The sequence below is a fragment of the Filicampus tigris genome, chromosome 20, assembly GCF_054856515.1.
Source record: "Filicampus tigris isolate MCC_2025a chromosome 20, RoL_Ftig_1.0, whole genome shotgun sequence".
In the NCBI taxonomy this organism is placed as follows: domain Eukaryota; kingdom Metazoa; phylum Chordata; class Actinopteri; order Syngnathiformes; family Syngnathidae; genus Filicampus; species Filicampus tigris.
The window spans coordinates 1,686,474-1,699,569 of record NC_141236.1 but is presented as its reverse complement, the minus strand read 5'-3'; the positions used below and the strand labels follow the sequence as shown (position 1 = coordinate 1,699,569).

The following is a 13,096-nucleotide window of genomic DNA, read 5'->3' as shown; positions in this document are numbered from 1 at the left end:
GAATCGTGTGAAAGTGATGGGAAATTATCTCCCAATGCCAATCTAACAGATACATATATTACATCGTGGGCTATGTAGATTATACACTGTTATGTTCATATTAACATTTAAACTGCAATATTGGAAGACGACCCCATGAAAAAAGTTGAAAACCGCTCTGCAGCCAGGAGTAGACAAACAACAAGTTACTGACAACTGTAAAGATTCAACGAGCTTCTTTGGTTTGGTAAAGTGGTTGTTTATGACGAAGCCCCTCTTCCCGGAAATTTAACACTTGATTCCCGGTGGTCGTGTGATGGTCCATGTGTTGGCCTGGAGCATCTTGGTTAATGGTTGCTTGGTGGGCACATCCAGGTGTCAGCACATTGCACCCTGGCACGTCACAACAGATATTTCACTTTGTGACAGTCTGTCACATCGAGGAGTGACCTCCAAACCAGTGCATCAGCAGCGTGACTAGTGATGTCACATGTGGTGGTGGTGAAATGAGGACAAAGCTGGGCAAACAGATGAACAAATACACGCCACACAACACCAGTGCATGAGCAGGACACAGAGGAGTCCTGCATTTGGAATAGCTGTATGTGAACCTGAATCATTTTGTAAAATATTTTATCAAGCCATTCTCTATTTCTGGTGGCTTGTTCTAGAATTAAAAAGAAAAACAATTAAAAACACTAAAGCATTCTCATACTGTATAGTTCTACTCTCACTTAAACTGAGGCCTTTAGATACTCTGGCATCATATGCAATATTGAGTGGTCTTTCTGTTATCCAGAATGTGGGTACTGTAGGTCCCTACTTTAAAGTGAAAGTCAACCCCCCAAAATTATTTACAATAATATGTTTTATGCACCCCCACTAGACTAAACACGGCATTCTGGTTGATATTGTCTTTATGGAATATGAAATACCGTATTTAGGTGACGGCGCACCGTATTAAATGGTGCAGTCTCAGTTACGGGTGCTATTTCTGTATTCAACACATACATAAGGCATAAGTATTGTTGGGCGCAGACATGGTAAAACACACTAGCTTAAAACATACGGTAGCATGCATGCACACTAAAACATACACTAGCATGCATACTAACATATGTTTTTAAAAAAAGCAGTGGGAGCAGTGGGAGCTGTTTTGTGGCCATAGCTGTTCTCCTTGTATTTGCTGCCCCTGGGTTCCATCCTCCGAAAACATGGTATTTCCTTCCACTGCTACGCAGACGACTGTCAAATCTATAGCCCGCTAAGCAAAAAAGAGGCTTTCTCCTTAAGACCACTTTTGTCCTGCCTAGAGGACATCAAAGATTGGCTGTCACTGAATTTCCTAAATTTCAATGAAAAGAAAACAGAAGTTATGGTGTTCGGGCCCAGTGGCTCGTCTCCATCCCACCCTGCTGACCTGGGCCCCCTGTCTTCATTTCTAAAGGCAACAGTCTCAAAATTGGGTTTGAAAATGGACAGTGATCTTAAATTGGACCAGCAAATCAGCGCTGTTGTTAAGTCCAGCTTCTTTCACCTTAGACAGCTGGCTAAGGTAAAGCCCATCCTTTCCCATCAGCACTTAGAAACAGTCATCCATGCCTTTGTTACATCTCGGCTAGATTACTGTAATACACTTTATTTTGGAGTGAGCTAGTCCTCCCTCAAACGTCTCCAGTTGGTCCAAAATGCTGCTACCCGTCTACTAATTGGAACTCAGAAGATGGAGCACGTAACACCAATTCTGGCCTCCCTTACTGGCTCACAGTGCGTTTTAGGTTCCAATTTGAAGATTCTCCTATTTGTCTATAAATCATTAAATGGCCTTGCGCTGGCGTACCTCTCTGAGCTCCTCCACTCCTACGCACCTTCCCGGAGCCTCAAGTCTGTGGACCAGGCGCTGCTCGAGGTGCCGAGGACCAAGCGGAGCCTCAGAGGGATTCGGGCCCTTTTGGCTGCTGGTCCTTCCCTTTGGAATGACCTCCCATTGGATGTTAGGCAAGCCCCCTCTCTGTCCACTGTCTATTGCATATAGTGTTTTGTGTTCATTTATTGATTCCATTTTGTTGTATTATGGCTATTTTGTTGTTTGGATGTAAAGTGCTTTGTTCCAGCTCTAGCTGTTATGAAATGCGCTGTATAAATAAAACTATTGTCTGTCAGTCTCGTTGCCGTGCGGCTCCCCAGAAATGATAGCATGCCTCTCGCAACTTCACTTTGAATGTCCCGATGTCCAGCACTTGGAGTTCCTTCCGTCAAGCCTGCTGGAATGATGGCAAGCTCAAAGTTCATTTGCTGCACTTGACTCTTCACAGCGGATATGAGATGGGCCCGCATGGAGCCACAAATCAACCGGGACGGTGACGCGTGAAAAACAAGATCTGGTCGCTTTACGTACACCTCGCTCAGCCACTCTCTCATTTTCTCTTGGTCCATACCTGCCCTTTTGATTCTGTCCATTACCAGGGCAACCAAGCACAACAGTAAAAGCCGACTTCTCGTGCACCATTGTGCGTATCGCTACCGTTCTGGTCCCCTTCTTCTCTACTGGGTGGTTCACTAGAATGTCGAAAGTGAGCAGCACCTCATCCATGTTAGTGATGTGGTTGAGCTGGATGTACAGGTATTTTTCGGCAATGTTTTTACTGCAGTAGGAGCGGAAGATGGCCAGCTTTTCCTTGTAATCCACCGGAAGTTGCTGCATCGCGGTAGTCCTTGCCTGGATGGATAGATGGTGTCGTTTCATAAAACGAAAGCTTCAAGATGGACCTCCTTGAAAATGTTTGAGCTTCATTTCTTTTGCATGTTTTATTGCCCTCAGTCAAATGCTGACTGTAGAGACGCTGTTTAAACTGTGCTTCATAAGTGTGTTTCTCCGTGGGTGCCATTTTTGATGTTGCTTTGCACAATGCACATATACTTACTGGGGGTGTGCCTTTAGCATCGTCTTTCACGCCCACCTTTCACCCTTTAATGCCTGCATTCTGTCATCGGTCACGTCTGTCTTTTCTCTGTATAAGCAGTGTATCGGCAGGAAGGGTTCCCAGTCAGTCAAGCGGCGCGCTCATCAAAGTCACACAATAACAGTTACAGATTTTGGAACTCGGTGCACACACAAGGCACGCCGCGTTATAAGGCTTTTGGTGAAAATTGAAGACTATTAAGTCCACCTTATAGTTGTGAAAATAAGGTAAATCATAAAATCCAACCGTTTTTGCCCATCTCGGCGTGGCTATTTTGTCACTTGTTGTCAACTGACAATGACAACCCAGTTGCTCAGGGCTCAGGTAACAACCAATCATGGCTGAGCTTCAGAAAACAGTTGAGTCATGATTGGTTGTTACCTGAGCCCTGAGCAGCTGTGATGTCATTTTTAGTTGACAGCAAGTGACAAAATGGCCGCCCACTGAGATGGCTAATAACAGGTGGATTTTGCTGCTTAACTCATATCCACAAATGCAATATTAATCAGAATGCTGTTTTAGCCTGGTGGAGGTGCATAGGACTCATTAATGTAAAGAAAAAATATGGGTTACCTTTTTCATTAACTACCAGACATTTTCAGACCCTCTTTTACCCTAATGTTTGAAAAAAAAAAAAAAAAAAAAGAAAAAGGAAGTTCCTGGGATTGAATGGCTGGACTGTGGAAAGACATATAAAACATTTTTGGCAGTGATTAATGATTATTAAGGGGATAGTTTGCGTATGTTATCAACTACATGAAAAATGAGGAATCTGGTGAGGAGTTGGACAGACGGACATTAAAATACATTTCAAATTAATTAAATAAATCACACTATTTCCAAACACTGAGATATAAATATTTTGTGTTACAAGCAGTAGGCTACATAATAGCTATGATGAAGATCAATAACAAACAGGTCAAATGAATATTTATGGGTGAAAAACACACACCAGGACATAAAGTAGAATAGATGTGCCTCTCGGAGAATGTATTATTTCCAGGATTGTCCAAATAGTCATGTCATGTCATGACTTAAAGCATATAGATATTAAATCAGGCTCTAGTCACTCACTCATATAAGTCTCATAACTGCCATGAATGCAAAGTGACACCTCTGTGAACACAGCCAAATACTTGCTTCAGCACCTAATCCCCAATTGGACCTGGTCATGCAGGACCCTGACTTATGCAGGACCATCAGTCAGGGACGTTCACAGGGACACATGGGTGTGGAGTGTGTTGCAGAGTAGCCCACCCATTTATCCTCCGATGGATCACTGACACTTCACTACACACTCTAAATCTTGTCTTCATCTGTTTGTGCATCAAACAATATTGTATCCAATGATTTTAATGTGTATCAAATATTTCTACTTTCATTAACTTTCTCTGCAGTAGTTGATACATACTCTTACTATTACTTTTTCATACCCTTCAGATGAAGAAGGCGTTTGCTGAAATGAGCAGTTAAGTGGTAATATTTTACTGTATGACCCTGCACACTGAGATACTTACAAGGGTCAGCAAAATCATATTTATAGGTGGGCTGCAAAGTCTTCTTGGACAATATTGCTTGACTGGCAAAATCTAGCTCACCGGAAGATGGGGAACTCGCTGGTCAGTTATTTTTCTGAATTGTTGGAATAGAGATAAAAATGAGAACATTTTTATTGTATTTGAGTATATTGGAGCATTAGTTTTTACTATAGGCTCATGTTGTTTTGATAAATGGGTCTGGGTCTGTTTTTCTCTAGTAATAATAATAAATGAGATTTATGTAGAGCCTGACAAGACACTCAAGGACACTTAAGCATAAAAAAACCCCAAAAGGCTCCAGCATAGCCGGGCTTTTTTAACAAACGGCTGTCCCCCCCCCATGTAGGAATACACTTCCAAAAACACTCAGCTACACTAAACCACGGAAGTGCGTTTTCAAATGCATTTACAAGCATGCTAAGCCTCTAGGGACTGGAGATATCCGCAAACCTCCACTGTGGCCATAGTTTTCGGTTTTCAATGAAAAACCCTCCAGGGACGTGTGGATGACAGGGCAAACCGCAGGCTAATATCCACCGTTTGCAAAACCCCCGGCTACGTGTAGACAAGGCCTCTAGCTACTACTTGGGATATTAATGAATGTACGAATACATACGTACAATACATACACGAACACTACACATTGCACATTGCGTACGCATCTTTCATGCCTGTTTTGTGTGCACGTAGCTTTGATAAAACCGGCTGCTGTACACTAGCACATTTTTTCCTGTCAAGTTTTTTTTGATAGGTTTGGGCAGGAAGTTGCGTACGCATCTTTCAGGCCCCGTTCTGTGCGTTTGCAGCATTGATAAGTGAAACCCCTTATCCCTTTGCATGCGAAGCATGTCCTTGTCAGGGACATCTCTAGAGTGGAAAAATCTCTCCAAACCTGTTTCATAGTCATGCCAGCGCCACCATACACTGAAAGCTACGACCCGGAAGTGGAAGTCTTTTGTTCTCCTTCTAAAATATCCATCCATCCATTATCTATACCGCTTATCCTCACAAGGGTCGCGGGCGTGCTGGAGCCTATCCCAGCTGTCTTCGGGCAGTGGGCGGGGGACACCCTGAATTGGTTGCCAGCCAATCGCAGGGCACACAGAGACAAACATCCGCACTCACAATCACACCTAAGGGCAATTTAGACAGTCCAATCAACTTACCATGCATGTTTTTGGAATGTGGGAGGAAACCGGAGTTCCCGGAGAGGCCCCACGCAGGCACAGGGAGAGCATGCAGGCTCCACGCGGGGGGGCCGGAGCCGGGATCGAACCCACGACCTCTGAACTGTGAGGCAGACGTGCTAACCAGTCAACCATTGTGCCGCCCCCTCCTAAAATAACATTGCGTTATTTTGAAATGATTATTTTTTATTGTGAAATACGGAATAAAAAAATGAAAATGTCTTGCATTATAACGCAATCTTAAATATTCCCGTGATGTCCCCTGGCCAAATGCTATATTGGGCGAGACTTAAACAATTGTAAACAATTCAATCCACTCAAGATACTCCCACCCGCTAAGTGGATGTGAATAGGAAATTAGCCAACTAATGATCTTAAAATAATGTCACGCACGGACGCTTTTTTTCCCCCCTGGGCAGACGGACTTTAAAAAGACGAGGTTAGACGGGGTCGGAGGATGATTATTATTATGAATAAGGACGGAAGGACGATGACGAAAGGGTGGCCAGGTCGCGGATGGAGGACGGACCGGCAATATAGGGTAAAGTGCCCATCTCTGGTATTTTCAGACTTTTTTTATTTCATGTGCAAGGACCTTTTATGCTTCAAACATGGCTTTTTTTTTTTTTTTTTAAGCGCAGGGCTCACCATTACAAAACTGAAGTGATTGCAACTGCACAATAGTTAATTAGATACTCCATCATTTGTCTATTTGCTTCTATATGTGGTTGTTAGATACATTTAAGGGACTAGTCTGGCGCAAGGAAGGTTGCAGGGCACCACTGATTCACAGTATAGACCATCCATCCATCCATTATCTGTACCGCTTCTCCTCACAAGGGTCGCGGGGCGTGCTGGAGCCTATCCCAGCTGTCTTTGGGCAGTAGGCGGGGGACACCCTGAACTGGTTGCCAGCCAATCGCAGGGCACACAGAGACAAACATCCGCACTCACAATCACACCTAGGGGCAATTTAGAGTATCCAATCAACTTACCATGCATGTTTTTGGAATGTGGGAGGAAACCGGAGTGCCCGGCGAAAACCCACGCAGGCACGGGGAGAACATGCAAACTCCACACAGGGAGGCCGGAGCCGGGATCGAACCCACGACCTCTGAACTGTGAGGCGGACGTGCTAACCAGTCGACCACCGTGCCGCCCAGTATAGACCAGTAATATTGAAAACATTTAGATTGACTTGAGATCAACATCATTTCTTATGTGCTAAACAAAATATTTTTTCGTGTCCAAAAATAATAATTTGTGAATGTAACAGTTTTTTTTGGTGAGCATTTACTTACAATTTTAGACAATTTTGCATACCAAAATCTCTTCATCAAGCCAATGAGCCTTTTTAAAGATTTGTATTATTATTATTTTTTTAAATACATTTGCTTGACCATGTTGGTGTGTGAACTCATTTTAATGAATGAAATTTGGACTGTTCTAATTGCACGTTTAAATCTCAATTTATAATTATGAATGCAGTCGGGTCAAGTGATGTGAGTGCGGTCCGAATGTAACCAAAGAGAACCAACTCTACAAGATTTCAAACAGTCAGTTGAGATTACTGTCTGATTTTCACATCGTTCACATTGAAGATACTATTGTTATTTGCCTGCCCTATTCTAAACAATTTCTATAAACACTTGACATTGCGATTTGCGAAACTCTTGTCAAACCAGACATCTGGCGTGTCATGTTAGAATCATATAGACTCAATACCAACCTTCTTTTTGCGGTCTACTCGTAGTCCATAACATCTGGATATTTAATCTGGATTAAGGGAGCTATATTAACGCACCCATGCAATACACTAATGTCAAATAGGTCAGACCTCATTGTGTGTAGATCACGTGTAATTTGGTGTACAAGCCAAATGTCATCAGTATTTAGGTAGGCCTACCACTGTTCTGTTCAGTAGTTGATTTTTGTGAATCCCCCCACCCTTCCAAATTAACACAAAAGATCCAACCAAAATTGATTCGATGTGATGTGAGTTAACAGTAGAAACCAGTAATTCACTTTGCTGCTGAAACGTAAATTCAGAAATGCTCTTTGGAATGAATTTGGGATGTGTCTCTTATTTCTGTAACTTTACTTAGTTGAGTAGTGAAATAATTGGATAGCGACTTTCAATATGTAAAGATGGACAGCAAAATAAAGTAGCGGTACTTCACATGTAAAGCCCAGTAAGGATTATGTCCCCTGAAATAGGTGGCCTTGTGGGAAGATGCTACCTGGTTCCAGCCCCACAACGTTCGGGCGTTTTGGATCTCCGTGGCGGATCTCACCCACCACTGGGGCCCTGCCATCTTGGTGAATTCAACCCCAGAGATATAAGTGAAAGTTCAAGACGGAAGAAAGTTTCTGCTCTCGCTCTTGTGGCATACTCAGACATAATTGAACTCATTCTGATCAGACCTGGACCTGAGTAATCACAGTGATTGAGTTTAGGGCTTGTCAACTAAGAATTCAGGTTCAGGTTGAACCTGCTTGCTGGAGAACCCCCTCAGGTGTTCAGTAATTACACATCACACATCACAGTGATATTAGATATAGGTGATTAAAAGACATAAAGTGGGCAAAAGTTCTGAATTTCAAATCAATCTAGTCAATTGATGTCAAAATCAAACATAATAATTGTTCATATGGCTCATTTTTATTGCAGATGTTTAAAATACACAATATTAACCCATAATCAAAACCCCATGACATCATTGTTTTTCATCCATTTTCATATGTAAACAAACACACAAGCATATAAGCAAACCATCAGTCATACAAACATTCGCACACTTTAGTCTTCTGTTAATCTAACATGCAAATATTTTGGAATGGGGGAGAAAAATGGAGTAATTGGAGAAAACGCATGAAAGTATGACCAAATGCACTGTTGATGAACCCTGTGTGTCATGTCATGTGTTCTCTACACCTGTTAATACATGCTGTACATTGCGTATTTTGTTACAAGAATTTTTTTTGTAATATGAATATACTGTGTTTACAATGTACTGTAAATGGATGGCACTTGATGATAATTAATAAATAAATAAATAAATGAATAAATAAATAAATAAATAAATAAATAGATAGGGCGCTTAGGTGTAATTAAAAAAAATGGAGGTAGACCTCCAGGTAAGGCCAGTGGTGCAAGCACAGACATCCAAAGCAATGAAGTGAAGTACATTTTGTGATATTCAAGTGTGTGTATGTATATAGGGGTGTGTGCGTGTGTGTGTGTGCGTTAACACACACACACACACACACACACACACATACATATATATATATATATATATATATATATATATAAAATCTGTATACTGTATAATGTCCATCTTTACTGTGTTTGTTTCACTTTCATGTTATCATAACCACTGGAATATATAGGAACATCTTGCTCTGTGAATGTTCTTGTGGTTTATGAGTTAGTGTATATTTTTAAGATGCACTTAACAAATATGTAACCATCATCTGCAGCGCTTCACAATTAAACAATCAAGCCATTCATGTCAATGTCTTTCCCCAGAAAAAATAAGTACATCCATACATGATGGTGATCACCCTATCCAACTACAACAAATATATATGAGATACGTCGGCCATCTCATGGTACAGTCCAGTCCAAGACAAAAGTCTTTAGAAGTTTTGTGAAACATGCTCCCAAGGTCGTAATGCCACCATTTGTCATCTTAAAGTAGAGTGTTTTTTATTTCAGTTTAATATTTAAGTTCCTCTAGTTTCTTCACAGATGTCCTGCAGCTTTTTTGTGTTACACATATTTATACATATGCTGAGTCACTTGACTGCGTGCGTCCAAAGTTGGGCATACTCATCCTTGGCAAGTCTTTGTTGCGGATTTCATAAATGGACTTCCTCCTTGCTCGCACTCCTCGAACGGCAGCTTTGATCTTCCTCCACCCTAGATGGTTGAGCTCTGCTAAGTTGAGCACCACACAAATGCCGCTGACCGCAAACATGAAGACCAAAAACACTGTCTTCTCTGTTGGCCTGGAAACATAACACTCGACATCTTTTATGCAAGGGTATCGATCGCACTCATACACAGCGGGGACATTGAATCCATAAAGGAAATATTGACCCACAAGAAATCCTATCTCCAGTGCATTTCTGAACACCACCTGGATGATGTAGAACCTAGATATGCCTTCCTGCCTTCTCATTTTGGACTTAGTAGTTCGCACGACTGAATTGGGGTTGTCCTTGACCTCAAGGCAATCAGGCTCCGCCTCCTTGTTGGTGTTCTCTGTGTTCTGTAGCACCCCATTAACAATAGTGTTCTTGATTTTCTTGCTGTCATCTTTTTTCATGGAGTCCTGCTCTTTGTCCAGGGAGAGGTAAACTGTGGAGTAGCGCCGCTCCTTCTGCTTGGCAGACTGGTGGACAGAGTAGGTGATAAAGCAAAGGCTGGGGCAGCAGACCATAATGATCTGGAACACCCAGTACCTGATATGAGAGATGGGGAAAGCTTTGTCGTAACAAGCCTGGTTACAGCCTGGCTGTAAGGTGTTACATACAAACATGGACTGCTCATCGTTGTACACTGTCTCTCCGACTATTGCCACGATCAGAATACGAAAAATCACCACCACTGTCAGCAGGATCCTGAGGAAAGAAAGAGAAGCCATTTAACATATACTGTATAATTGGAATATTTTTTTCTCACAGTCTACATTTCCATCTGTTTTAATACTTTAAATGGTTTGTTTGTATCTACAGTGGATGGAAAAAAGGTTTACACATACCCGTTCAAATTTGTGATTTTTGTTGTCAAACTCATGTTAAATTGGAGTCAGTTGTGATTGGCCACAGCTACATCCCCAATTACAAGAAGGCAAGTGGACTTGTGCAATTATTTTAGGTGATCAGTTTTAGTTTCCCTCTAGAAATGATTTACATATTTGTTGTGCAGTTCAAATTAATGGCAGAAAAAGTTTTAAAATTATCATCCTTCTGCTATCCCATTTTCACAATTTCAATTGTTAATTTTTACCTCCCCTCCCCCAAAAACTAAAACCAAGTTAGCTGAGTTGTACATATTAACGGTGAAAAAGGTTACAAAATGATTGATCTTGTGTCATTTTTTATGTAACAAAAAACTACCCTTTGAACGGGTGTGTGTCGCCTTTTTATATACTGTACACTGTAATCATATTCATTTGTTGTGTTATTTTTTGGGGGGGAATAATCATTTGGAAACTAAAAAAAAAAAAAAAAATAGAACAGCATCATCATATCATGGTAACTTATGATACATGCTGTGTTAATGTATTAAACCACGACCCAATGTAAGGTTTATGCCACAGCTTTGTGAATTTAACAGCATTGGTCTTGACAAATTTCTGTATACATTAATATATCAGGACATACACACTATTTGAACAAAATGACATTCTGAATGCTGTAATGATTGTGAGCCATTAATTTTAAAATTCACTGTTTGACAAACAGCGGAAAGGTAACAGTGACGCACATTATTACTTATTAATTTTGTCTTGATTTGCTCACTGGAAATAAAAACTTCATGATGCTGCATGATGTCGGGGCCAAATACCTCCAATGGTTTAATACATTTGCTAAGCATACTATACTATACTATACTATACTATACTATACTATACTATACTATACTATACTATACTATACTATACTTTACTATAAAACAGCAATAGTAATTTGCTTACACCCAATCACCTCATCAACAGTGGTTATGTTCATCTTAAACATTTAAACATTAGCGTTATCTATTCTAAAGCCCTTGATGCTACTCCGACCTGCACAGCTTGAATGTCAGGTAGATTCCGTAGACAGGCAAGTAAATCATCAAATCACATATAGACTGTGAGCCCTTGTATAGGTTTGAAGAAAAACTAAAAAAACAAAAAAACATTGGAAGACGATACCAGAAATAACAATTACTGATTATTCTAACCATTAAATTGTTCATAACAAATGCTATTTATAGAACAGAACTTATTTCTATTTGCATGGGCGGGCTGTGCTCAGATGAAATGGAGTCTGATTCTTTATCAATGGATAGCTCCTTGTCTACTCATGACACTGTTAAGGCTGCTGTCCACGACTGAAATAGCATCACTTGTCACTTTTTCCTCCTTTGTGCTTGGAGCGTATTTAACCTGTAGATGCAAACTTTCATTTGTCACTTATTTGAACCACCGCTCCACCCTACGTTTTTCCACACTGTAAAGTCATATTAATCAATAAGACATAAAAACTTGGTTTACAACCAAATGCATGTGTACAGACACGGGGGATGATTTCTTTCTTTCCTAAACTCTTACCTTCCGATCATAGTCGAGTGCTGCTGGACTGCCGCCTCCAAGAGACGCTCCAATATGGTCCACTCTCCCATGACTGTTCATTCGGATAAAATGTCACTCAGACGCAGATTGTGCAAATAAAAAAAAAAAGGGAATAAAATCTACGAACGCGAAAAAGCATCCAAGTGATACAACATTTTCCAACCACGGCACGCGTGGGAATGCTGTGGACGCGACTTCCCCAGCACAGCTGCTTCATGCAGGCTTTGAGCTCGTCTCGCATCCACAATGAATGCCGTCTGCGGGCTGAGTTTATGTGCGCGCTAAAAGGACGATAGTGCCTGCATGACGCGCGGGGTTGTTGCACTCGGCGTTAATTCCGGTTTAAGTAGACTTCTCTGCGTCACACGCGAGAGGTCGGGGACGCACGCTTGTTCAGTGTAACATGACCATCCATTTAGCGCTTCCCTCGGCTTGCGGTAGTGAGTGAGCCTCGTGAGAAGACGCGCATATCTTGTGTGCATCAGGGATGGGCAACTGGCGGCTCGCGGACTGCCCCAGAACACACTGAGTGTCCCCTTGATTAATGAATACAATTAAAAAAATGATAATAGTAAAAAAGAGAGGGGGGGGGGGTGGTGAAAAATACCCCCCCCCCATTTTTTTTACAACCCCCAAAAAGTTTTCAAAAAATGCTGATGAACATTGAATATAGTTTTTCTACAAAAAAGGCGGACACGGGGAGAAAGAATCCTGTAAAACCCATGACAAATCCAAAATATGAACCACCCCCAAAAAATAAAATCTGAGAATATGTGAATCCACGGGTGCAAATATTCAGACTGTAGTTTAAAGTTGCATTGCCCAATCACCACTACATTGCAGACATGTCTTGGTTACGCTTAACAGAGGTGGGAATTCCGTCAGACTGACAGACGGTACGTCCGTCATTCTGTCATTGATGGACGCCTGTTTTGCTGGCGATTGACGAATGATTGGACACCTTTTAAAAATGACGGATTAACGAATGACGGATGTGTTTTTTTGCCAGAGCTGAGCACTTGACCCTTTTTTGGCTGTCCGGCCGCGACCCTCTACCCTTGACCTGGGTACCGTTCCGGCCG

General features: G+C 41.5%; 1 protein-coding gene across 1 annotated transcript; it reads right to left on the bottom strand.

Moving 5' to 3' along the window:
• Positions 1-8,313: 8,313 nt before the first annotated feature.
• Positions 8,314-12,576, bottom strand: gjd2b (gap junction protein delta 2b). Its single transcript, XM_086019756.1, has 2 exons — positions 11,994-12,576; positions 8,314-10,296 (listed from the first exon to the last, which is right to left on the bottom strand). Exons 1-2 carry the CDS (start codon positions 12,062-12,064, stop codon positions 9,453-9,455), a joined length of 915 nt encoding a protein of 304 aa, XP_085875882.1. The 5' UTR covers positions 12,065-12,576; the 3' UTR covers positions 8,314-9,452.
• Positions 12,577-13,096: the final 520 nt, after the last annotated feature.